General features: G+C 40.4%; 2 protein-coding genes across 6 annotated transcripts in view; both read right to left on the bottom strand.

The window, feature by feature from the left end:
* The window catches only part of CD59 (CD59 molecule (CD59 blood group)), a 519,147-nt gene that overhangs the window by 12,948 nt on the left and 478,830 nt on the right, over window positions 1-27,369 (bottom strand). The window contains exon 1 of one of the 2 annotated variants that reach the window (XM_060103249.1): window positions 14,110-14,207. The exons of the other annotated variant lie outside the window; for it this stretch is intronic. The gene's annotated coding sequence lies outside the window, so the exon portion shown is untranslated. Of the gene's footprint in view, window positions 1-14,109; window positions 14,208-27,369 lie in introns of those variants that run through there. 2 annotated transcript variants of the gene reach the window in all.
* Window positions 16,843-27,369, bottom strand: part of FBXO3 (F-box protein 3) — a 33,361-nt gene continuing 22,834 nt past the window's right edge. Inside the window, exons 8-12 of one of the 4 annotated variants that reach the window (XM_060104628.1) lie at window positions 26,783-26,905; window positions 25,370-25,485; window positions 23,537-23,727; window positions 19,776-19,961; window positions 18,315-18,396 (exon numbers count right to left, since the gene is read on the bottom strand). In XM_060104628.1, the coding sequence (XP_059960611.1) occupies window positions 19,818-19,961; window positions 23,537-23,727; window positions 25,370-25,485; window positions 26,783-26,905 (574 nt within the window). In that variant the 3' untranslated portion in view covers window positions 18,315-18,396; window positions 19,776-19,817. Of the gene's footprint in view, window positions 18,397-19,770; window positions 19,962-23,536; window positions 23,728-25,369; window positions 25,486-26,782; window positions 26,906-27,369 lie in introns of all 4 variants that reach the window. The other 3 variants (XM_060104627.1, XM_060104626.1, XM_060104625.1) reach the window with 3 other exon arrangements.

The following is a 27,369-nucleotide window of genomic DNA, read 5'->3' as shown; positions in this document are numbered from 1 at the left end:
ACAAGGTCTGGCTCTGCCACGGCTACTGAGCCTCATTCTCCTCACCTATAACAAGGGGCAGGTACATGGGCGCTTTCCCACACCAGGAGGTTGAGGTGAGATAAGACAAGTTAACTATGTAACTTGACAGTCACAGAAAAGTGGTGGCTGTCACCGGCTTCCTGCCTCACCCTGGACTTTCTTCCTGACCACACCCAGACTTCCTGCCCGAAGTCAGGCACGTACATACCTCCGGGTCAGACTATTGGCCTCTCCAGGATCTCTTGTTCCCTGAGCCTGAGAGGTGAAGGCAGTGAGGTCTCTGCATCCTAATAGCTCAGGGAGAGGCCCCAGCCCCTCCTGCCAGCACCTGACGCCCCTGCAATGCCCTCTGTTGGGAGCCAGACGGGTCAAGGGAGAGAATCACAGCATTCCCGCGCCACCCACCCCCCAGCCAGTGGCCCAGGCCCAGCACACCCCAGCTCCCTGCCTGGTTCCTCAGGCTCGGGGGCATCTGGGTAGAAAGGGTGATTCACACACTCAGCTTAGACAGGCCTGGGGCTGGGAAGAGTGCTGCAAGAGAACAGGAGAGGAAGGCACCCATCTGAGGTTGCTGAACAGGGATGCGGGGAGCATCAGACTCTTCCTAAAAGTTAAGAACATCTGCTTCCTCAGGTAGCCCTATTGGAGGAGGAGGGAGGGACCTCCTGACTGGGGCGGGTAGGTGCTGGGAGGGTGCCAGGCTGGCAGGAGCTGCAAGCTCCAGGAGACTTCCCTCGGAATGGTCCTTGGCATGAATAACACCATTACAACAAAGAGGGTGCAATGCAGTGAACTCGCCCTTGATGACAAGCATCAGAAAGAAGGGTCTACTGAGACAGGCTCATCATCTCTTAACAAAAGACTGTGGAAACGGCACAGTGAACTGGTCTAGGGACAGGCTTTCTCGTTGACCGGTGAACAAAGCCTTGAATATTTCTGGCTCTGCCACTTATTGCCATGTGTTACTCAACCTCTGGGCCTCCCTTCTTCACCAAGTAAACACAGGGATAATCACAGGTACTGCACAGCATGGTGCCTGGCCAAAGAAGGCCCTCAAAAAGCAGTAGCCACCATGAGTATTACTGGGAAGTCACGAGGTTCCCAGGAAAAGAAAATTGGGCAGGGAGGGGGTGTTGGGGGGTGAAGCGTGGGGAGGGTCGACAGAAGGTAGCATCAGGTCAGGAAGCTGGACAAACACTCTGGACTGGATGGGCAGGGGAGACTGCAGCCCCCAAACCTAAGGCCATCCATCTGGGTTGGATGGGGAGTGTCAAGACAGGTTTAAGTCCACAGGACTGGCTGGTAGTCACAGCGGCTGTTTCTGTGACTTGGCTATGGGAGGGCCAAGATGGCAGAGAGAGGAAGTGATCAGTGTACGGATGTTGAGCTGTTCAGATCGGAAGACCAGGTCTTCATTAACCACTACTAAGATATGAATTTCCAAGAGTGATATGTTGCTATGAAATGGCAGGGGTGGGGGACAGAAAATAGCTGATTGTTTTAAAGCTATTTTATAAATGCCCCCAAAATGCTGACAGTAGTAAACACTAAGCAGGATTATTTATAATCTCATTTCTCTTCCTGACCTTTTACTTTTTGCCACACCTCCCCAAATAGTCTATAATGAGCCAAGCATTATTTTTATAATTAGAAATAGGAAACTCCGCACATTACAAAACTTTCCCTTAGTAGTCATAGATCACCTGTCTTCCGGCAAGTCTGTTACAGAATTAAAAAAGAGAATTGAACCTCATGGCTTGAAACTCTTCCCCCTAGTCTAAAACATCCTCCATTTTATTTTATTTTTTTTATTTTTAATTTTTTTTATTTATTTTTTATTTTACAAATTTAATCAGTTATATATATACATATGTTCCCATATCCCCTCCCTTTTGCGTCTCCCTCCCACCCTCCCTATCCCACCCCTCCAGGCTGTCACAAAGAACCGAGCTGATCTCCCTGTGCTATGCGGCTGCTTCCCACTAGCTATCTACCTTACGTTTGGTAGTGTATATATGTCCATGCCGCTCTTTCACTTTGTCACAGCTTACCCTTCCCCCTCCCCATATCCTCAAGTCCATGCTCTAGTAGGTCTGTGTCTTTATTCCTGTCTTACCCCTATGTTCTTGATGACATTTTTTTCTTAAATTCCATATATATGTGTCAGCATACAGTATTTGTCTTTCTCTTTCTGACTTACTTCACTCTGTATGACAGACTCTAGGTCCATCCACCTCATTACAAATAGCTCAATTTCATTTCTTTTTATGGCTGAGTAATATTCCATTGTATATATGTGCCACATCTTCTTTATCCATTCATCCGATGATGGACACTTAGGTTGTTTCCATCTCCGGGCTATTGTAAATAGGGCTGCTATGAACATTTTGGTACATGTCTCTTTTTGAATTATGGTTTTCTCAGGGTATATGCCCAGTAGTGGGATTGCTGGGTCATATGGTAGTTCTATTTGTAGTTTTTTAAGGAACCTCCATACCGTTCTCCATAGTGGCTGTACCAATTCACATTCCCACCAGCAGTGCAAGAGTGTTCCCTTTTTTCCACACCCTCTCCAGCATTTATTGTTTCTAGATTTTTTGATGATGGCCATTCTGACTGGTGTGAGATGATATCTCATTGTAGTTTTGATTTGCATTTCTCTAATGAGTAAAGATGTTGAGCATCCTTTCATGTGTTTGTTGGCTGTCTGTATATCTTCTGTGGAGAAATGTCTATTTAGGTCTTCTGCCCATTTTTGGATTGGGTTGTTTGTTTTTTTGCTATTGAGCTACATGAGCTGCTTATAAATTTTGGAGATTAATCCTTTGTCAGTTGCTTCATTTGCAAATATTTTCTCCCATTCTGAGGGTTGTCTTTTGGTCTTGTTTATGGTTTCCTTTGCTGTGCAAAAGCTTTTAAGTTTCATTAGGTCCCATGTGTTTATTTTTGTCTTTATTTCCATTTCTCTAGGAGGTGGGTCAAAAAGGATCTTGCTGTGATTTATGTCATAGAGTGTTCTGCCTATGTTTTCCTCTAGGAGTTTGATAGTGTCTGGCCTTACATTTAGGTCTTTAATCCATTTTGAGCTAATTTTTGTGTATGGTGTTAGGGAGTGATCTAATCTCATACTTTTACATGTCCCTGTCCAGTTTTCCCAGCACCACTTATTGAAGAGACTGTCCTTTCTCCACTGTACATTCCTGCCTCCTTTATCAAAGATAAGGTGACCATATGTCCGTGGGTTTATCTCTGGGCTTTCTATCCTGTTCCATTGATCTATCTTTCTGTTTTTGTGCCAGTACCATACTGTCTTGATTACTGTAGCTTTGTAGTATAGTCTGAAGTCAGGGAGCCTGATTCCTCCAGCTCCGTTTTTCGTTCTCAAGATTGCTTTGGCTATTCGGGGTCTTTTGTGTTTCCATACAAATTGTGAAATTTTTTGTTCTAGTTCTGTGAAGAATGCCATTGGTAGTTTGATAGGTATTGCATTGAATCTGTAGATTGCTTTGGGTAGTAGAGTCATTTTCACAATGTTGATTCTTCCAATCCAAGAACATGGTACATCTCTCCATCTATTTGTATCATCTTTAATTTCTTTCATCAGTGTCTTATAATTTTCTGCATACAGGTCTTTTGTCTCCTTAGGTAGGTTTATTCCTAGGTATTTTATTCTTTTTGTTGCAATGGTAAATGGGAGTGTTTCCTTGATTTCACTTTCAGATTTTTCATCATTAGTATATAGGAATGCCAGAGATTTCTGTGCATTAATTTTGTATCCTGCAACTTTACCAAATTCATTGATTAGCTCTAGTAGTTTTCTGGTAGCATCTTTAGGATTCTCTATGTATAGTATCATGTCATCTGCAAACAGTGACAGCTTTACTTCTTCTTTTCCCATTTGGATTCCTTTTATTTCCTTTTCTTCTCTGATTGCTGTGGCTAAAACTTCCAAAACTATGTTGAATAAGAGTGGTGAGAGTGGGCAACCTTGTCTTGTTCCTGATCTTAGTGGAAATGGTTTCAGTTTTTCACCATTGAGGACGATGCTGGCTGTGGGTTTGTCATATATGGCCTTTATTATGTTGAGGAAAGTTCCCTCTATGCCTACTTTCTGCAGGGTTTTTATCATAAATGGGTGTTGAATTTTGTCAAAAGCTTTCTCTGCATCTATTGAGATGATCATATGTTTTTTCTCCTTCAGTTTGTTAATATGGTGTATCACGTTGATTGATTTGCGTATATTGAAGAATCCTTGCATTCCTGGAATAAACCCCACTTGATCATGGTGTATGATCCTTTTAATGTGCTGTTGGATTCTGTTTGCTAGTATTTTGTTGAGGATTTTTGCATCTATGTTCATCAGTGATATTGGCCTGTAGTTTTCTTTCTTTGTGACATCCTTGTCTGGTTTTGGTATCAAGGTGATGGTGGCCTCATAGAATGAGTTTGGGAGTGTTCCTCCCTCTGCTATATTTTGGAAGAGTTTGAGAAGGATAGGTGTTAGCTCTTCTCTAAATGCTTGATAGAATTCGCCTGTGAAGCCATCTGGTCCTGGGCTTTTGTTTGTTGGAAGATTTTTAATCACAGTTTCAATTTCAGTGCTTGTGATTGGTCTGTTCATATTTTCTATTTCTTCCTGATTCAGTCTTGGCAGGTTGTGCATTTCTAAGAATTTGTCCATTTCTTCCAGGTTGTCCATTTTATTGGCATAGAGTTGCTTATAGTAACTCTCATGATCTTTTGTATTTCTGCAGTGTCAGTTGTTACTTCTCCTTTTTCATTTCTAATTCTATTGATTTGAGTCTTCTCCCTTTTTTTCTTGATGAGTCTGGCTAATGGTTTATCAATTTTGTTTATCTTCTCAAAGAACCAGCTTTTAGTTTTATTGATCTTTGCTATCGTTTCCTTCATTTCTTTTTCATTTATTTCTGATCTGATTTTTATGATTTCTTTCCTTCTGCTAACTTTGGGATGTTTTTGTTCTTCTTTCTCTAATTGCTTTAGGTGCAAGGTTAGGTTGTTTATTCGAGATACTTCCTGTTTCTTAAGGTGGGATTGTATTGCCATAAACTTCCCTCTTAGAACTGCTTTTGCTGCATCCCATAGGTTTTGGGTCGTCGTGTCTCCATTGTCATTTGTTTCTAGGTATTTTTTAATTTCCTCTTTGATTTCTTCAGTGATCACTTCGTTATTAAGTAGTGTATTGTTTAGCCTCCATGTGTTTGTATGTTTTACAGCTCTTTTCCTGTAATTGATGTCTAGTCTCATAGCATTGTGGTCGGAAAAGATACTTGATACAATTTCAATTTTCTTAAATTTACCAAGGCTTGATTTGTGACCCAAGATATGATCTATCCTGGAGAATGTTCCATGAGCACTTGAGAAAAATGTGTATTCTGTTGTTTTTGGATGGAATGTCCTATAAATATCAATTAAGTCCATCTTGTTTAATGTATCATTTAAAGCTTGTGTTTCCTTATTTATTTTCATTTTGGATGACCTGTCCATTGGTGAAAGTGGGGTGTTAAAGTCCCCTACTATGATTGTGTTACTGTCGATTTCTCCTTTTATGGCTGTTAATATTTCCCTTATGTATTGAGGTGCTCCTATGTTTGGTGCATAAATATTTACAATTGTTATATCTTCTTCTTGGATTGATCCCTTGATCATTATGTAGTGTCCTTCTTTGTCTCTTCTAGTAGTCTTTATTTTAAAGTCTATTTTGTCTGATATGAGAATTGCTACTCCAGCTTTCTTTTGGTTTCCATTTGCATGGAATATCTTTTTCCATCCCCTTACTTTCAGTCTGTATGTGTCTCTAGGTCTGAAGTGGGTCTCTTGTAGACAGCATATATATGGGTCTTGTTTTTGTATCCATTCAGCCAGTCTGTGTCTTTTGGTGGGAGCATTTAGTCCATTTACATTTAAGGTAATTATTGATATGTATGTTCTTATTCCCATTTTCTTAATTGTTTTGGGTTCGTTATTGTAGTTCTTTTCCTTCTGTTGTGTTTCTTGCCTAGAGAAGTTCCTTTAGCATTTGTTGTAAAGCTGGTTTGGTGGTGCTGAACTCTCTCAGCTTTTGCTTGTCTGTAAAGGTTTTAATTTCTCCATCAAATCTGAATGAGATCCTTGCTGGGTAGAGTAATCTTGGTTGCAGGTTTTTCTCCTTCATCACTTTAAGTATGTCCTGCCACTCCCTTCTGGCTTGTAGAGTTTCTGCTGAGAGATCAGCTGTTATCCTGATGGGGATTCCCTTGTGTGTTATTTGTTGTTTTTGCTTTGCTGCTTTTAATATGATTTCTTTGTGTTTAATTTTTGACAGTTTGATTAATATGTGTCTTGGTGTATTTCTCCTTGGATTTATTCTGTATGGGACTCTCTGTGCCTCCTGGACTTGATTAACTATTTCCTTTCCCATATTAGGGAAGTTTTCAACTATAATCTCTTCAAATATTTTCTCAGTCCCTTTCTTTTTCTCTTCTTCTTCTGGAACCCCTATAATTCGAATGTTGGTGCGTTTAATGTTGTCCCAGAGGTCTCTGAGACTGTCCTCTGTTCTTTTCATTCTTTTTTCTTTATTTTGCTGTGCAGCAGTTATTTCCACTATTTTATCTTCCACCTCACTTATCCGTTCTTCTGCCTCAGTTATTCTGCTATTGATCCCATCTAGAGTATTTTTTATTTCATTTATTGTGTTTTTAATCGATGCTTGATTCGTCTTTAGTTCTTCTAGGTCCTTGTTAACTGTTTCTTGCATTTTGTCTATTCTATTTCCAAGATTTTGGATCATCTTTACCATCATTATTCTGAATTCTTTTTCAGATAGACTGCCTATTACCTCTTCATTTGTTAGGTCTGGTGGGTTTTTATCTTGCTCCTTCTCCTGCTGTGTGTTTTTCTGTCTTCTCATTTTGCTTATGTTACTGTGTTTGGGGTCTCCTTTTTGCAGGCTGCAGGTTCGTAGTTCCCGTTGTTTTTGGTGTCTGTCCCCAGTGGCTAAGGTTGGTTTAGTGGGTTGTGTAGGCTTCTTGGTGGAGGGGACTACTGCCTGTGTTCTGGTGGATGAGGCTGGATCTTGTCTTTCTGGTGGGCAGGTCCACGTCTGGTGGTGTGTTTTGGGGTATTTGCGGACTTTTTATGATTTGAGGCAGCCTCTCTGCTAATGGGTGGCGTTGTGTTCCTGTCTTGCTAGTTGTTTGGCATAGGGTGTCCAGCACTGTAGCTTGCTGGTCGTTGAGTGAAGCTGGGTGCTGGTGTTGAGATGGAGATCTCTGGAAGATTTTCGCCGTTTGATATTATGTGGAGCTGGGAGGTCTCTTGTGGACCAGTGTCCTGAAGTTCGCTCTCCCACCTCAGAGGCACAGCACTGACTCCTGGCTACTCAATTTGGGATGATTTGTTGTCTATTCATGTATTCCACAGATGCAGGGTACATGAAGTTGATTGTGGGGCTTTAATCCACTGCTTCTGAGGCTGCTGGGAGAGGTTTGCCTTTCTCTTCTTTGTTCTCACAGCTCCTGGGTCTCAGCTTTGGATTTGGCCCCGCCTCTGCGTGTAGGTCGCTGGAGGGCGTCTGTTCTTCGCTCAGACAGGACAGGGTTAAAGGAGCAGCCTCTTCGGGGACTCTGGCTCACTCAGGCCGGGCGGGAGGGAGGGGCACGGAGTGCGGGGCGAGCCTGCAGCGGCAGAGGTCGGTGTGACGTTGCACCAGCCCGAGGCGCGCCGTGTGTTCTCCCAGGGAAGCCGCCCCTGGATCCCGGGACCCCGGCAGTGGCAGGCTGCACAGGCTCCCGGAAGGGCGGTGTGGACAGTGACCTGCGCTCGCACACAGGCTTCTTGGCGGCGGCAGCAGCAGCCCCAGCGTCCCACGCCCGTCTCTGGGCTCCGCGCTTTCAGCCGCGACTCGCGCCCGTCTCTGGAGCTCCTTTACGCAGCGCTCTTAATCCCCTCTCCTCGCGCACCAGGAAACCAAGAGGGAAGAAAAAGTCTCCTGCCTCTTCGGCAGCTCCAGAGTTTTCCCGGACTCCCTCCCGGCTAGCTGTGGCACATTAGCCCCCTTCAGGCTGAGTTCTCGCCGCCAGCCCCAGTCCTTTCCCTGCGCTCTGACCGAAGCCCGAGCCTCAGCTCCAGCGCCGCCCGCCCCGGCGGGGGAGCAGACAAGCCTCTCGGGCTGGTGAGTGCCGCTCGACACCGCTCCTCTGTGCAGGAATCTCTCTGCTTTGCCCTACCCAGGTATGTGGGGAGTTTCTTGCCTTTTCGGAGGTCTGGGGTCTTCTGCCAGCGTTCAGTAGGTGTTCTGTAGGAGTTGTTCCACGTGTAGCTGTATTTCTGCTGTATCTGTGGGGAGGAAGGTGATCTCCGCGTCTTACTCTTCCGCCATCTTACCCGGAAGTCCATCCTCCATTTTAAATTTTAAAATGATGCCCATAAGTTAAGTGTAGATCAGATGGCAGATGAACCAAGAGAGCTGCCATTAGTTTTTCAATCCACCCAACCAAACGCTTAGATGCAAGATGCATCCAGAAGACCTCATCACTCTTTTCTAAACATATTAAGACTCATTTAAATGGATTTAATTATTGGAAACAGCCCAAAGTCATTCTGCCTCCCATCCAAGTACTAACCAGGCCCGACCCTACTTAGCTTCTGAGATCAGATGAGATGGGGCACGTTTAGGGTGGTATGGCCGTAGACCCAAAGTCATTCTGGAAAAGGTCCACAGAATAAAATAGGTGAGCCTATTGGAAAACACCATTTGGGAGTCACAGGACACGTCTGGAGCCAGCCTTAGGAAGTCTGGACAGATTTTCCTGGGTGGCTCTGAAGTTGACTCTAAAGGAAATTCCTTCAGGGGCACGCCAAATAGGCTTTTCACCAGAGGAATAAGTAACAGTCAAGGATATATAAGCATTGTTTAAAATAGTAAAAATTTGGTAACATACATTTCCAACAAGAAGATGAGTAAATTATGGTACACTTCCATGGTGGGGAACTACACAGCCATGAAGAGTAACAGACATGGAAGGTTATCCACAACGTATTAAGAAAAAAAGCCAGTTTAAAAATAGCTATAATTTTATTACTTTGTCTTAAAAAAAAAAAAAATATATATATATATACACACACACACATACATACATACATACACACTCGTATAAAAAATTGCTTGGAACACCTTCCAACTTTTCCGAACATTTTGGATCATGTGATTAATAGCATGGTAGAATTATGAGCAGCTTATTTATGCTTAAATATATTTTCTTAACAATGAACATTTTTATAGAAAGAGCTCTCAACATGAGTGAAGAATATTTTAATGTACTTATGTGTCATTTCACTTGCAGCTTAAGTTTTTATTTTTCTACTACTCCACCTGATTAAGTATTAAAAATATATACCACCTTTCAAAATTTGCTACATTGAGGTAAAAAATATTTCATGTATATATATTCTCCTATGTCTAAAAATAGTTATTTTAGTCACACCCTGTATTTGTAAAAAAAAAAAAAAAAATGAGGCTTGTGTTATTTTCTAGTAGTCCTGAAAGACCTCTATTCTAATCCCACTCTGCTGTCAATTTATATAACCTTAAAGCAGTCAACTACTTTACTTCAGTTCCTAATTTGTGAAGTGGTAATAATGATTTTATAGAATGATAAAATATAAAAATAAGACTTGAGGGTTTTAAAGCTCACTATGGGCTAAAATGTTACATGGCACTTTAAGGAACAGACAAATGCACACACAATCCTGGGGTTACTCTGTCCTGGGCTTAGACCTGACCTGGAAATAATATTTTTACTATTAGGTGCCAGATTTCTGAATTTCTTCCAGTTTATCAGGACAGCAAAATAAACAGCTGTAAAAGCCAGGAGAAATGGTTGGGAGAAACCAGGGCTGTCCTATTTGGAAAAGTACAGTCAGAGACAGTAACCATCTTCAAATACGGTAATGGCCACCAAGGAAGAGAGGGAGAGGTTATTCTGTGTAATTTACAAAGACAGCATTAGGATCAATTAGGGAGGCATTCTGAGCTTCCTAAGAGCAACTGCTTGCTATCACTCCACCCCTTCCTCCCTCCCTGCCATGTGCCACGCACTGTGCAAAGTGTCAGCACATATGGAAATCAATTCCCTTGGTGAAATGTGAAAAACTCCCCATCACTTGGAAATGTTCACACAGAGAGCAGAGATCACAGATCAGAGATGATGCAGAAAGATGCCAGCAGAAAGCAGCAAGGGGTTAAAGCAAAAGATCTCTGAAGTACTAGAGATTCTCATCCTACAATAAGAACCAACCTGATCATTATTTATTCATTTCCATCCACCTGAGATGTAAGGTGAAGCTACAAGTTGCAAGGTGATTTACAAATACAGGCATCCCTAATCAAGTTCCTGAAAATGTTTTGGGTAGCCAGTTTATGGATAGTGCAAGCCTATATTCCATTATTTTAAATAGGAAAACAAAGACGTGTTGCTGTCCATCCAAAGACCCCAGCCAGTCTCCCCAAATATCTATCTATCTACCTATCTATGTATCTATCTATCCATCTAAACAATCCAAATAAATGTGAACATAAAATATTTAACACACCAATGACCCAACAAACTGAAGGAATACATCGGTGCGTATATTTACTCTATGAAGTAAGTTCAGTCTTGGCACCTACCCCCCAGTCATCTCCACACGATCATTTATGAGCCCACTGTGAGCTGAGCAGGTGCCATGCTAGGCACTGGGTTACAGTGACTGCTGAATCAGGCGAAGCCCCACTCTCAAGAACCTTACAATCTAGCAGAGGTGGACACCAACTAATGGTAAAGACCAGGAAGAAAATAAAATAGGGTAACAGTATTGGTTCTCTAGCTTTAGTGGGCATCAGAATCACCTGGAGGGCTGTTAAACACAGATTGCTGGGCCCTGACCCTATAAGTTCTGATTCTGCAGGTCTTGGGTGGGGCCCAGTTAGAAATTAGCATTTCTAACTGGGGACCACACTGAGCTGAAGATTCAAAGAGTGAGATGGACTTTGCCCACCCATGGGGATTTTGAAGACAGAGCAAGGGGGTCACAGCTGAGGCATACAGGTGGCCTCTAGAAGTGAAGAATGGTCCTTAACTGACACTCAGACAGGAAATGGCACCTCAGTCCTCCAACCCCAAAGACTGTACTGTGTCAATAACTTGAATGGTCAAGGGGACAGATTCTTGCACAGAGCCACCAAAAAGGAACACAGCCCTGCTGACACCTTGATGTGAGCCCAGTGAGGCCCCGGTCAGATTTCTGACAGATGGAACTGTAAGATTAATAAATTTGTGTTGTGTTAAGCCACTAGGTTTGTGGTGAGTTGTTTCAACAATAATAGAAAATGAATACACCAACCTCAGAACTGGGATGTGGCTGAGTGGCATTTAAACCCAGGTCTTAGCTCTTAACCACAGTTAAACTCTCTGGTGGGGAAACTTCTTGTGAATTCAGCTTCTGAAATAAATTGGTTAACACAGGCCACCAGAGAAGAGATTTTACATCGGCGACGTTGCCACAAGACTCAACAGATGCCCAGGAATATAGTTTCTGTTCCTGGGAGCCTGGAGCCTTAGAGGCTGATAAACTTTAAGGCTAGAAGTATTCTCAAAAATTAAACCCAACGTTCCTATTTTATAGGAAATTAATGGAGGCCCCAGGGGATGAAATTACCCGTTCCCAAGGCAACAGGTTAGTTGCAAAGACACACTGGGTGGATCTTGCTTCTATTTACCAGAGGCCAGTAACTCACAAGTAGCTTAACATTACCTAGAGGCCAGCAGTGTTAGTGGCTTGGGGCTTTGCCTCCTTATCACCTTGTACACACACAGCCAGGCAAGCTGAGAAGATCACTGATCTTACACAAAGATCACTCAGCTCAGAGAAGTCATTACATCAGCAAGTAGAGACAAACAGAAAGCCACCATCATAATGAACAGCCCCTCGCAGCTACTCTGAGGTGCCAGAGACAACCTCAGAACTCTCTAAACTACACAAATCGGAAGCTTCCTCAACAAGGAAGGGCCTTCCTTGCAATTTGTTCCAGGAACTCAAGTCTCTAGTTCTCCAAAGAGGGCCCTTGTCAGACAGCTTCGTCATGGCCCTGCCCTTTGGGATTGTACATGGAGAGCCAACTGCGTAGTGAAGATATCTCACAAGATATAGGGTGTAGTAATAACATGTCCTCCGCTTTGGAAAATCTCAAGCACCTCTGGGCTTGGTTTTGTTTATGGCGTTTTTGTTCGTGAGGTTCTTCTGGAGCTGGCCCAGAATTTTTAATGCATTTCTTTTCAAGAGCTTGTACCTGCAGCTGTCAAAGCTGAATTCCATTAGACACCCGCTCTCCACACTCTAACATCCATTTTTATTTGGACTTTTACCTTACAAGCTACTCAGCATAATTCCTTATAGTTTTCTGTTTGAAAATACAGAAGCCATAGTTTCACACATTCGGTCCACAGTCAGGCACCTCCCTCAATTAACATTCTGAGCTGTATGTGCCTTCCTTAGAGAACTGGGAGTAAGCTGCCCCCTACGGGGAACATGGGTACTGAAACAATAACAGCCACATTTGTTCTCCACTTACGAGGCGCGCACAGAGTCCTTTCCACGAATTATCTCATTTAGTCCTTATAACACCCTAAGAAGTAAGGCCTGTTATTTTAGCAGTAAGAAAATGAGGTTAAATAGCACGCTCAGCATTACGCAGCCAGTAAGAGCAGAGCCAAGACTCAAACTGGTGCCAAGCCCAGGCCCTTGACCACACATGAACTTCATCACTTCTCTGCAAGCAAACCATGTCAAATTTTACTTATTTTAGGAGCATTCCAGAGCCATCATCACCGACAGATGAAGCTAGACAACGGAGAGCAAGGTGGTAGGAAAGAGCTGTTTCCCTGATCTGTGATTCTCAGAATTGTACGCAATCTTCGGATTATCTGGCCTGTATTTGAGGTCTCTCCCTCCTTTTCAAGAAATGTCTATCATCACAAGCAACCTTGATATGGTGTGGGCTATGTCTCTAGGTTTGTAAAATGTATGGGCTGACTTGTTTAGAATGAAATAGAATTATTGCAGTTGAGAGTGGTGGGCAGGTCTCAGCTGGAGCCCCCTGATGTCCTTAAAAAACTGGCCAAGAACAGGATTTTTAAAAGAATCAGCTGGCTACGGCAGGAGGCACTTTAAAAGTGGACATGAGGCATTATAGGAAGGAAGGAAAGCACTGGTCAAAAGGAAAACCGGAGGAAGCCTGGGCCAGAGCCTTCACTAGGTGGCAACCAGGCCAAATCGTTATTTCACAAAGACTCCGAGGGCACGGACGAGACCCGAGTTTCAGAAGTCACACAACTACTGCCAGGGTGAGTCACAAACCCCAGCTCTTCTCCGTGTGAGTTCTGGGATAAGGGGTGAAGCCACATACGTCAGAGGAGAAATGGAACGTTACCTGGTACATTTCCAGGATCCATGGAGAAAACCACTACTTAACGTTTCCTTAAAAGTCTGCCGTTAGACTCTATGAAGGGTGCGGCCCAAGCTGGCCCAAGAAAACTAAAACTGGACTTAAAATGTCTAAGTCACGACCCCACCCTGCTGTTTAAAACTCAAAATTTAAACCTCCAGAGGAAGAGAAGAATGTCCATAACTTCCAGGGATGGCATTAACCTCCTTTCAAGGTGCGATGCGCTTTCTTTTCCCTAAACTGCAAGAGCTTCCCTTCAGATTCAAATTTCTAAACAAATACTCCCAGGAGAATGGAGGGCAGGGCCCGCGGAATGGGGGGTGTTTCGGAAAGCGCGCCCGCTCCCCCCTTCTCGTTGGTCGTATACAAAGGAATCGCCGGGAGGCTGCGGGCCGCGGGCCGGGGGACGGGCGCCGGATCTCGCCGCCCCTGGGCGCGGAGGCCGGCGCAGGGTGGGCACGGCCCTCTCGGACCCTCCAAACCCCCCAGTCCCGCGATGGCAGGGGCCCGGGCCCAGCTGCCCGTGGGCGCATGCGCCGGCCCAAATCCCCGAGTGCCGGACTCGGCGCGGCTCCGCTCCCCTCCCGGCTCCCAGACCTCACCTTCCAGCCCCCGTCTTCCGCTTCTGCGCGGGTACGCCTGCTAGGGTAGTCCAGTCCCTTTTTATCGCCTACGGCTGGGGCGGGCTCCGCCTCCTCCCGCCGGCCCCACCCCGCCCAGGCTCCGGCCTTGCCATGCACGCCGCAGTTTGCCAGCGAAGGTCACCGGACCCGGCGCAATTGCGGGCTCCAGGCCCCGGTGCAGAAAAAGACCTGTGGCCAGGACTAGATTAAGACCTTTATGATAAAACACTGAAAACGGAAAGTTTATGATGTTCTTCCTCCGATTTGTTATCGAAAACAAAAACAATATGAAACTCCAACACTTATGAATTTTCCTCCTTTGTTGAAAAAAATATGAAAATGTTTTTCAAAATGTTTGTGTGCCCTTGCCAAGCTCCCAACTGGCCCGGCTGTCGGGTTAGCCAGCCTGGCTGCAGCCTGAGGCTCCTTTCTGCTCTCGGGCTCTGGTAGCCTCCAAGTACCCTTCAGCAATAGTCACCTCTGTGACTTGTTTGGAACCGAGATGAAATTCTGCTGTGGGTTTTTTTTTTCGGGGGGGGTGGGGGCGAGGCGTGCCCTGCAGCTTGTGGGATCTTAGTTCCCCGACCAGGAATGAAACCCACAACCCCCTGCAGTGGAAACCGGGAGTCATAACAGCTGGACCGCCATAGAAGTCCCTAGAACATTATTTTTAGGTGAAGATGTAATCTGAAGTTTCTGGTTATCACTTTGTCATTACCCACTGCAGAACCGGCTTAAAGAGCGCCATACAAGGGGGAGTGGGAAAAGCAGGCCAAAAGTACAGGTCTTTCTCCAAGAGACTGACCTCTGTTGGGGACTGAGACTCTCTGAGGATCAGGGTAAGAAGGTATTGCATCTCAGGACTGCTCATGTTGAATCGGGAGCGGAGGAACCGATGACAAAGTTCAAGCAGGGGAAATCATATGACAACTGATCATGACACGTGCCTTCTACCATGATCCTCTGATGGCTTTGGGATGTCAGGGAATGAATTTCATTTGGTGGTGCCTTAATCTTGGTTTTTCTCTATACAAACAGGATTCTCAAATCAGAAAGATTTGCTTTGATATTTAAAGTGTGTCTGCTTAAATCAGCTAATACATGTGTTTCCTATGATAGCTTGTTTACAAAGCTCTTCCACATGCATTTTCTATGTATCCTATAAGCTCTTCCCTCCTTTAAACTCTCTTGGGTTCTGAGATGCCACTCTCTCCTGGTTTTGCGTTCAGTTCCTTGACCTTTCGGTCTTGAGACTCTTTTCCATTACCCCCTCATAATGTGGTGTTGCCAGGGTTGGACTGAGAACCACGGCTGTATGTTTTCCCTGGGAGACTATAGTGCACCCACTGTTTTACCTTGGGAATACAGTTGGCCCTCCATATCTGTAGGTTCGGCCAACCAACTGCAGAATATGCGGTTACCAAGGGCTGGCTGTATGACACCATTTTATATAAGGGACTTGAGCATGTTTTGGTATCTGTGGAGGTCCTGGAATAAATCCCCTGCAGATACCGAGGGATGACTGTATGTATGTTTGCAGATGATTTGCAAATCTTTATTCTCCAGTCCCGACCACTCCCTGGCTCTTCATATTCATATCCAACTGATTACTGGACAACTCCATTTCTATATCCCACAAACACCTTGAACTCAAAATGTGTCCAAATCTGAACTCATCTCCAATGTTCCACTGCTTTTCCTGAAATTTTTTTTTCATAAATGAAGCCCCGTACCTGGAATCAACTTCTATTTCTTCCACTCCCACACATGCAATCACCAACTGCTGCCTATTTTATCATTTAGCTACTTCAATTTCATCCTCTCTTCACTCTACTCCTACTGATACTGCCCTAATTCATGCCTGTAGGTCTTACTTGGGCCATTACCCTTCCTTCATACCAGGTTTACAGGCTGCCCACGTTAATACCTGCATCTCTTGTCCCTTCTCTACTTTTCCTCCTGCTGGAGACCTGGCTGGTTTACCTCTCTCCAGCCTTATGATTGACTTTTTACTTTCCATTTAATTTTTCCCTTTTCTCATCATCCTTCCTGGAATACAATATGACTGCCTTCGCTATCTTGCAGTCATGAGGTGACCTTAAAGATTAAAGTCTGCTACGAATGGTAGAACAGGAAGATGGAAGGAACCTAGAATGTTGACACCATTGGGCCACCTTATCAGTCCTGAGCTAGTTACCTCCTACTTTTCACAAGAGAAAAAAAAAACCCTAAGCTATTTAAGCTCCGGTTTATTTACATATCTGCCTCATCCTGATACATCAAGCTTCGGACAAATGAGTAAAAGGTAAGTGGTGCTCTGAAGGGACCTAGGAGCCAGAAATGGGCTTCGCTCCACCAAAAGCATAGTCTGACCAACTGTTAGATCCCTTTTCTGTGTGAATACACATTCTTGCCAATGAAATAAAATGCCTGAGGTTGTTATCAACTAATCAATCACACCTTAGTATGAAATAGAGACCATTCATTCAACATACTAAGAGAATGAATTCTGATGGAAGGATAAGCAAGCCTGAAGCATTCTGAGGAGCAAGGATTGGATGGGGTGGCAGGGAGATTTGGAACATCATGAGTACTCTGTGAACTGAGAGAGGAGAGGCCATTCTGAAAAAAGAAAGATGCAAAGAATGGCAAGGTATCCTGGCGCCAGCTTTAACTTCCAACGTTAACTAGTTTTAATTAAATCACTGCTTTACCGGGGAAGTTTATTTTTCAAAAAACCAGTGGGTTGATTAAAAAAAAAAAAAAGGATAGGCATAATAGATTTGGGAGCCTATTTAAAAAGAAATAAGCAGGAAAAACTACTTACTCCACTTCAGAACATTCTGACATGTGCCAGTATGAAAGACTAAGTTTGCCTTCATGGTCTCTGATGGCAGCTGCTTAATCCTGTATATACCTCCCTCTTACTACAGTTTTCCCTACAAAAGAACTGTTCCTGGGGGAATTAAGAGGTGGAGTACATGACAGAGTATCGTCAAAGGCAGGAAATGACTTTGAATGGGCCTCTGGCAATAGGCCAATGAGTTCTGATCTCCTCTTCCATCTTAAGAGCAAAGGCTTATTAATATTCGTTTATGGGAAATAGGCAATTATACAAAATACAGGATCGGAACCAAAATATGTTTTCAAAATGTGAGTTTTTGACACTTGGAGGATTTCATTCCAAACTCTCAATTATATAATTACAAAAAAATCCATGTTTTAGGGAAACATACTTAATCTTAACTTAAAATTCATGTCACTTATCACAAAGTTAGACAGTCAAGTATATAGAGGGGAAACAAAACAGAAGCAGTATTTACAAATTTAGACTACATGAGATATTGTGAAGAATCTTTTGTTAATAAGCAACACAATACATACTTTTACACACTACACTTCAAAAATGATGCATCTGTGAACAACATGATAAAGGTCATAATGTTGAAGACTTTAAATTCAAGGTTGGCAGAGTTGAAGACTAAATTCAAGGTCAAAGTCATACTGATAGACTTTAAATTCAAGGTTGTTGTGATGAAAACTCTAAATTTAAGGACAGATTGTCTAAGAAAGGACAACTAGCATTCAAGCTATTTAGTCAATTAGTTCCCTGTGAGTACAAAATATATAGGACTCACTAAATGGATTAGCCTAATTACAAATTCTGTTCATTTCTAAATAACTTATAAGTCTTTTCACAGAATCATTCAGTCACACAGTTTCTCTCTATCCTTGTGTAGGTATTTCTGCTTCATTTAAAATCCTTATTCTACTCCCTCCCATTTCCATATTTTTATAAGTATAAAATATCTTTAAACAAAAAAAAGTCTGTTCCTTAGCTAGAGAAGTATTCTCCCACTGACTTCTAGAAGAGGAAAAAAAGATTCCCATTTCCTCCTCTACCTCAAAAAAACTAAGCAAACTCAAACAATCCAGCTCCTAAAGTAGTGTCATATAGAACCCAGGTCCTGGCACAATATTTCATGCTAGTTTTCCTGCTATAAGCTGAGAACAATTTAGTTATTTACATTACTGAGAAATCTATTTAACAGGCTGATTCACCCCAGGGCTTCCATCAGCAGAGGCTTGCTAAAAAAGGCGAGAGCAGCGGCGTCTTCGAATGGGAACATCAAAGACTCTCCTCCGTCTCTCCTCCTCGTCATCTTCATCAGATTCATCCATATCTGCCGAATCATCATCATCGTCTTCCTCCTCCTCCTCTTCTTCTTCCTCTTCCATCTCTTCATATTCATCAGGACCCATTTCCTTGAAAGAGAAAACAATCTTTTGATAAGAACTTCCATCATTTTTACTCTTATTTAATATAAATTCTCATTTACCTAGAATCTAAACAACTGGGCATGCCAAATATGATTTTTTATAGACTTCTCAGAGAATGTTTATAGATTTTTAAAATAGAATTTTATAGTCTTTTATACATTTTCATAATGCACATGCTGATGCAAATTCTAGAGTATATATTCTATCACAAGTTTTAAAATGCTCAATGTGGTTTTAATGGTAAATATATTTCATCAATATAGTACTTATTTTTTACATGGTGGTTGGTAATTCACACAATGTAGCAAACAGACCACTCCTAACAACCCAAGATAAAATTTTACTGAACTTATTAGTGTACTGAATAACAATTCTTTATTAACCTACATGCTTACAGAAAAGAGGATCTGAAAATATTACTAAGGTGTGACCTCTACTGGTAAGTTTTATGTACTGTCAACAGGAGGTCTAAGATTTCTATTGAGCTCCTAGTATAAAGACAATCAGCATCGGTAGCCTCCGCTTTTAAATTAATTTGTTGAAGGCTCTCGGAATAAGGCAGTAGTGATGTTGAACATCCAATACATGAACATCTCCTGGGAACTTCAGTTCCTTTTAAGCAGTGTCTCTAATTGAGTCTTGACCCATTCTGATGTTGGTTTTCTCTCTTACACATTTGAAGACTCAGTGAGAGGACCTACTGTATTGGACAGAATCCTGAACGGCAAGGAGGACCTAGCTGGTAATGTGGCAAGTATTGGGAAACTTGGGATGTGAGGGCAGCAAAAGTCCTTCCACCAAGGCTTTTATGGCATTGCATATGCAGCATCCCGCTACCCCGTGATCGAGTCTCTAACCACTCTCCCCTGTTCACTGCCCTCCAGCTACACTGGCCTCCGTGCAGTTCTTCAGACATACCAAGCACATTAGTGCTTCAGCACCTCTGTACTTGCTGTTCTTCTGCTTGGAACACCCTTCAACCACACATCCACCCAGCTCCCTCTACTTCTTTCAAGTCTGAACTCAAATGTCACCAAGGCCTTCCCTGACATATCTTTATATCAGAACAACCCAACAGTATACTTCTTAGCTCCCTTACTCTGATTTTTCTCCAGAGCCCGTATTACTACTTGACATAAGTGAGGAGTGTGTATTTGCTACACTTTGTCTCTTCCAACTAGAATGTAAATTCCAAGCCAGAGATTTTTTTTAATCTCCTCCACTTTCTTCTTTTTTAATTTTTATTGAGGCATAATTGACATACAACATTATATTCGTTTCAGATGTACAACATAATGATTCAGTATCTGTATACATTACAAAATGATCCCCACAATAAATCTAGTTAACATCCATCACCTTACATAGTTACAGGGCTTTTTTCTTGTGATGAGAACTTCTAAGATCTACTCTCTTAGCAACTTCCAAATATGCAGTACAGTGTTATTAACCATAGTCGCCATGCTGTACATCACATCCCTGAAGGCAGAGATTTTGATAATATCGTTCACTGCATTTTCCCCAGCACCTAGTAGGTACTCAATAAATATCTGTTGAGCAAGCAAATTAATTAACGTGGGGGAAAGGAAATGTCCTTTAGAATTTGTCAAAGGAACTGTCACTTGGGATTTATTATAACACTAACAACAACAATCAGAGAAAATATACATAAATATATTTCATTACTTTTATCTTTTGATTTTTTAAATCTGGGAAATAAAGACTTTAAAATTCAGTAGAAGGTACAAAAGGGGGAGAGGATTAAAACTTAGGAAATTCTGAAACATTAAATCCAGGTAGTATGATTATTAATTATCTTAAGGAAAAAAACAGAAAAACTGTTAAAGAAGTCAATGTAGCTAAAGAGGGAGATTGCTGATGATCTCAGACAAAAGTGTACATATACAAACAGTAGATGGAAAGAGGAACACACAGACAAGAATGGAAATAAATAAGCAGCAGGAGCCTCTAAAGTGTCCAAACACCAACTACCTAGACCAAGAAAAGGCTTAAGACCAACCAAAAAATGTTTTATAGCAACATTCAAAGTATAAAGCAAAAGGAAGTATTAAGTATGATAATATATGGTTAGTGGACAAATAAGGGGAACAACTCAACTTCCATATCAAGAAAACTAATTTTTAAACAGGAAAGGTACAATACAAATAAACACAATACAAATACAATTCCCACTGCCTCTTTCATGTTGATTAGAAATAAGTCCAGAATTCTCATTTCATTTTATTGAGTTCTCATCCTCGAGAAAGAGAAAACATTTTCCACAAGGCAGTTCAAGATTTTATATGCTTCTTTGTGGTTGGGAGGAAACTAAAACTCTTAAGTAAGAACATAGTTAAGAGAGGGTTGAACATGTAATGAGTTTATTATTGTAATTTGAAATTATAAATTTAAAAATTTAAAAATTTAAAAAAGGAGTAATATTATAAAACTTCTCAGTTTTAATTTTTAACATGATAAATGTCATATAACTCATATAAGCAGGAGTTCTTTGGAGTCCTCAATAACTTTTAAGAGCTGAAGGGGATCATGAGACGGAAAAGTCTGAGAACTACTGTCCTTAAGTAAAGACTACTCTATCCCCACCCTAACAAACATTAAAAACAAGCCTCAACAGGATCGACTGACCCAATAGTAACTTAACTGCACAAACTACCTGTGTGAACAAATGTCAACACTCTTTACACTTTAGGTCAGGAATATATAGCAACTTTAGGGCAAGGAATATTGCCATATATAGAGATTTTATAACAATAAAAGAAGCACTTCATTAAAAACATGTAACAATCCTAAACATATTTGCATATAATTAAAATACATGAAGCAAATTAAAAAGAGAATAAAAATTCAGAATTAAAAAAATAGACAAAACTGTAATTATAGTTGGAGATTACAACAATCATCTCTCAGAGAACACACACACATTAAAAAGATCAGTAAATATATAGAAGACTTGAAAAACAGTCAACCAATTTGACTTGCCATTTATAGAATTAATATTCCCCCAAATATCAGAATATACATTCTTTTCAAATACACAAAGATCATTTACCAAGATAGACCATAATGCTGGGCCATAAAACATTTAAAAATATTGAAATTATACACAGCGAATTCTCTAACCATAACAAAACTAGAAATCAATAACCAAAAGGTAACTGGAAAAGCTCCAAATGTTTGGAAATTCATACATTTCTAGAAAAGACATAGATCAAAATTAAATTACAAGGGAAATCTGAGAATATTTTGAATTAAATGTTAATAAAAATAATGCATCAAAATTTGTGAAATGTAGCTAAAACAGTGCTTAGAGAGAAGGTCTAAAATCAATAATTTAAACTTCTACCTTAAGAAGTAAAAAAAAAAAAAAAAGAGCAAATTAAACCCACAGTAAGTGGGAGAGAAATAAAGATAACTCCAGAAATCAATGAAACAGAAAATGAACAAATAGAGAGAAACAGTGAAACCAAAACTTGTTCCTCTAAATAATCAATAAAAGTGACACCCCCCTAGCTAAGATGATGAACAAAAGAGAAGATGTACATTACCAATATTAAGAACAAAACACTACATATAACTATAGCTCTTACAGCCATTAAAAGGATATCAAGGGAATACTGCAAATAACTTTTATGGAAATAAATTCAACATTTAGACCAAATGGACAAATTCCTTGAAAGACACAAAATTACTGAAAGTGAAACATGAAACAGAAAATATGAATATTAAAGAAATAAAATTCATATCTCAAAGCGTTCCCACAAAGAGAACTCCAGCCCAAGATGACTTCACTGATAATTGTATCAAACATTTAGGGATGATACCAATCTCATACAGAAATGGGGCTAGTCAAAAACGGAAGACTGTTATAGGAAGTAGCAAATTCACAGTATTGGAAATATACCACTGGGAGGGAAGCTAAACTTCACTTCCAAACCCAGGCTGTAGATTCTTTTCACCAGAAATACCACAAGTATAATGGCCTAAAGTCTCATCATCATCCTTCTCTTTCCAAACTGGAGTTGGGAATGTATCCACTCTAAGTCAGATTAATATCATGTCTATCCTCCCAGACTTACACTAGACCCACCCATCGGGGTCATCCCAGGAGCTAGAGGGCTTTTTTTGAACATTTGACACCTATGACTTGATGATATTCTGGGTATGCAATTCATAATTTATTCCTATTGTATAACTCAAGTGTCATAATTTTCTTTAATCATTTTATAGCCTGTAAGGTTGGGGTTACTGCTATACCTGTCACCCTAGAAATGAGATTTCAAAAATACAACTAGTTGACTTAGGAAATGATCCCAAAGAGAGACTACTAAAAGTGCAAGTCTACCCATTAAATCTTCTTTGTAATGATTTTATAGGATATTTGTATTATTTTTTAAAATTGGGAGTTTTAGCAAAACCACTGTAAGAAATTGCTTTCCCAGTCTTAATGAAATAAAATAAAGGCGATTCTAACTGGTCTAGTGTGGTGATTCTCAATAGGCAACAAAACTGTTTTTGGAAACTGGAAAAGACACTGAAACTTTGAAACCAATAACTACTTTATATGATACTGTAATGGTGGATACATGTCATTATACATACATTCAAACCCACAGAATATGCAACACCAAGAGTGAACCCTAATGTAAACTATGGACTTTGGGTGATAATGATGTGTCAATGTAGGTTCACCAGCTGTAACAAAGGTACCACTCTGGCGGGAGATATCGATGATGGGGGAGTCTATGCATGAGTTGAAGCAGAGGGTATATGGGAAATCTCTGTACCTTCTGCTCAATTTTGCTGTGAATCTGAAACTGCTTTAAAAAATAAAGTCTATTTAAAACAAACAAATAAAAACAACAACAAAAACACAACAGTAGAGTTACTCTGATTGAAGAATCTGGAGCCTAGTTTACTTACTGTCCACCCCACCCCAACATATTCACACATCTCCCCCTCCCCCCAAAAATATTTCCCTCAAAATCTCTAGGGTTCTCTGAAATACCATTTACAAACTATCTGTCTGGGTAATCAACAAAGACCCTCTGTGGAGTTCATTCTACAAAGTCATGTATAATCAGCACCAGAGGAAAATTTAACCTACCAATCGAGCTATAGACACCCTGAATGTCGGACATGCCATATGGAATCGGGGAATGGCAACATTAAAGATCTTGTCTTTAAAGTAAAGGAAATGGAAGGTATAATATCCTTCCATATAGCCTGATGTTGTAGAGAATGTGGTACAACTTGTATATTCATATACCCGGCCTGGGCTGATGATTGGAAATTCACCTGCAGAGAAAACAGTAACAATAAATTAAAGTAGAATACTTAGTTCTTCATTATAGCAAACACGATATGTCCTCTTTAAACTATATTAAAGAAAATGCATAATTAGAAAAAAATCTAAAAGGAACTATAAATAATGTTAATATTTTGGGATGGGATTATGAGTGTTTTGACATTTTTTTGTACTCTCCTAATTCCCTATAGTCTGTTGGGGGGTGGGGGGGTGATATCCAGTAGAATGAAAATTAAAAAAGGAGAGGGGGGCTTCCCTGGTGGCGCAGTGGTTAAGAATCTGACTGCCAATGCAGGGGACAAGGGTTCAAGCCCTGGTCCGGGAAGATCCTACATGCGGAGCAACTAAGCCCGTGTGCCACAACTACTGAGCCTGTGCTCTAGAGTCCGTGCGCCACAACTACTGAGCCTGTGCTCTGGAGCCCACAAGCCACAACTACGGAGCCAGCGTGCTGTAACTACTGAAGCCCGTGTGCCTAGAGCCCATGCTCTGCAACAAGAGAAGCCACTGCAATGAGAAGCCCGCGCACCGCAACAAAGAGTAGCCCCCACTCGCCGCAACTAGAGAAAGCCCGTGTGCAGCAAGGAAGACCCAACGCAGCCAAAAATAAATAAAATAAAATTAATTTATAAAAAACTAATTTAAAAAATAAGGAGAGGCATTGAGGACACAATCTTTAAGACCCTGGTAATAAAAAGTGTCACATATTCTAGTTCAAACAGAGATAAGGATAATCTAAATGTTTAAATGTAGCAAGAGACTAAAACATAAAACTCTGAAGATGCATCTTAAGCATTTAGCAGAGACAAAATGGCAGTCACAAGGGAAAGGTTTTACACCAATTGACGAAATGACAGAAAAAGAATTACAGCTTTAATAAAATTCTTTAATATCCAGGAAAAATTCCTTAAAAACACACATAAATATGAATCTATTTGTGGCAATTAATTAAAACAACTTCAATTTAAACTGAATTCTACATATGCTTAGGACCAATAACAAAAGTGCATATCTTAAATAATATTATTTTCCTGAAGTACACATACAAAACGTGAAAAATCTGAGGTCTCAGAAACTTATGATAATCATAATTTTTTAAAAAGCCAAATGTCAATGGTAATCAGAGGCTAGAGATGATTGACATCAAAAAACAATAAAATCTGTGCTACTAAGTTTAACATTTCTCCTGAAATTTCAAAAAGATGACCAATATGAAATTTATTTTCTCTTTCTTCCATACACCCTGTAACCCTACAGAATATGATAATGAATAATTATCCAGCTAAAAAAATAAAGCAGTTAAGAAGGAAAAGCAAGAAACCTGTGTAAACTACAGAACGGAAATTCAACCCCTGAATAATTGAGTTTGCTATAATTTTAGAAAAGTTCATGTTTCAGGAACTAAACTGATAAAATAATGACCTTTACACATTATATTTATGAAGCAAAATATTGTAGTTAGGAGAAGAATTCAGAATCTATGATATCTTTCACACTGAAACACAGCTATTAAAAAGATGCAGTCCTATCCACTAACTACATCATGCATTTGCCAAGCTATGTATCACATATATACTCTCCAAAATGTTTTAGAAGCAACTGATGTATAAACCCAAATCTTGGGACACATACCAACTACTCCAGGTCCTTGAACTTCTTCCACATCACCTTTAGCATTTGTTATTCTCCAGTAGCGACTGTCTAACTGACACGCCTTCTCAGGAAGTGCATCTTTTGACATTTCAATCCTGGAGAAGAGAATGGAGTGGTAGAGACACGTTGGTTTTTTCTGTTTAAGAGCTACAGTATTTTGAGCTGAGCCAGTGAAAGGGATTTCCAAAGGAAATTAAGAAACCCAACCCAAAGTCTGTGTAAGTCTATTCCTGTAAGTTTGCAAAGATACTGGCCTAATTAGCTGGACTCCCCCACAGAAATGCTTTCATTCAATTTACATACTTGACTTTCATTTAGGATTAACAACAGAAAGGACAACATAAAAATTTACAAACACTGGTGACAACAATCTTTTGCTGTTCAAATAAAGACCAATGTGGGAAACACTTTCTAGAATATGGTGCCATGAAAAACTTCTGTTCTAAAAAATGGAGTCTTTTTTTTCACTACAAGGCTATACAGCCCTTTTCTCCATTAGCTTCTAGAAAGCTCAGAGCAAAATGTCACTATTTCGTGCATCTACTATTCAGTTACTGGGGTTATACCTTGACTCTGTTTTCCAATACTATTATTTCCCTCCTTTTTCTGAGACTCTGCTGACTCTTATTTTCATTTAGAATACTGTATAAGCACGTGTAGGTATTACTATTTTAAGCATATCTCAATCCTAGGCAGGATTAAATTAAATAATTAAAACAAAATTCATCTGAATATGTATAACTGGACATATCAAAGGCTTCATACAATACCAAAATCCTAGAATGCTTTCTGGTTAAGTATACATTATTATTATTTCTAGTATGTATATATGCATGTATATGTATTTTTAAAATATATATATCATAAAGTATTTAAAAATACATCTAAAAACAAAGCATTCTTAATCCCTTAGGGCAATGAGTTATCTTTACCTCACAGTACAGAGTACTTCTAATTAAAGTGTATTTAATATTTGTTTTTTATTTAACCAAATCCAGGGCTTGCTCAGCACTATGTCTAATATACAGGCTGTACTCAATAAATATTTATTACACTTTTAATTAAATATAGACAGGCAAGATAAAACTGAAATGCATCATTTTATCTTGGGCAATTTCATAGCTTTCAGAACGCAATATAACTCTAATACTGATCTTTCATGATGATTACAGCTTAGTGGTCCACCTCTCAAAGTACCTGGCACAGAGGTTGATACAAACTCAAGGTGCTTTACAAACACTATATTGTAGAAAATTTGTTTGTTATCCACCTACCTCCACACTTTAGCAAGAAGCTGCCTTTCAGAATGTGTTTTTATATCATGTCAAATGGGGTGATAACAACACATCCATAAGGTATATCCCAAAAGGCGACCCCATTTAAAATTCTCACCTGATTCGGTATGTGAAGAAATAGTGGGGTGGATGTACAGAGCTAAGTTCTGGCAGAAACGATGTGGAAACGGAAACTGTGATATCCCCAGTCGTTGCTACACACTCTGCATCATGAACATATCTAGGTAATTTTAAAAAATTAAACATTTTTTAATCAACAAACGTCAATTCTATAAGATAAAAGATTTAAAGATACAGTGCAAAATAGTTTATATTTTACTTTATGATAAAAACAAATTTAAATCATATTTGGCACCTTAAAGGTATAGTTATTAAGCTTAAAAGAACAAACAAACTAGAACACCTTGAAGACTCTGAATCAATAATGATAGCAGTCAAGGTTCAACCAGTGGTTGACCAGTGGTTCAAATAATGGATCAGTAACTAACTTGGAAACTAAAAAGAGCTTATTTCAGTCTTTAGAGCTAAGGAAACTTTTGGAACATCTGAAAACCCAGCTATGCCCTATACACAGTGACTCTGAGAATAAAAATGTGTTAGTATTGTTATTCTAGAGGCCTCTAATGTATAATTAATGTATCATTTCTGCCAACTGGGCTACTGTGAACCAACCTCTAGTTCCAT

This window comes from Mesoplodon densirostris, chromosome 7 (assembly GCF_025265405.1).
Source record: "Mesoplodon densirostris isolate mMesDen1 chromosome 7, mMesDen1 primary haplotype, whole genome shotgun sequence".
NCBI classification, from domain to species: Eukaryota; Metazoa; Chordata; class Mammalia; order Artiodactyla; family Ziphiidae; genus Mesoplodon; species Mesoplodon densirostris.
The sequence above is the reverse complement of the archived record's forward strand: the minus strand, read 5'-3'. Positions and strand labels throughout refer to the sequence as shown.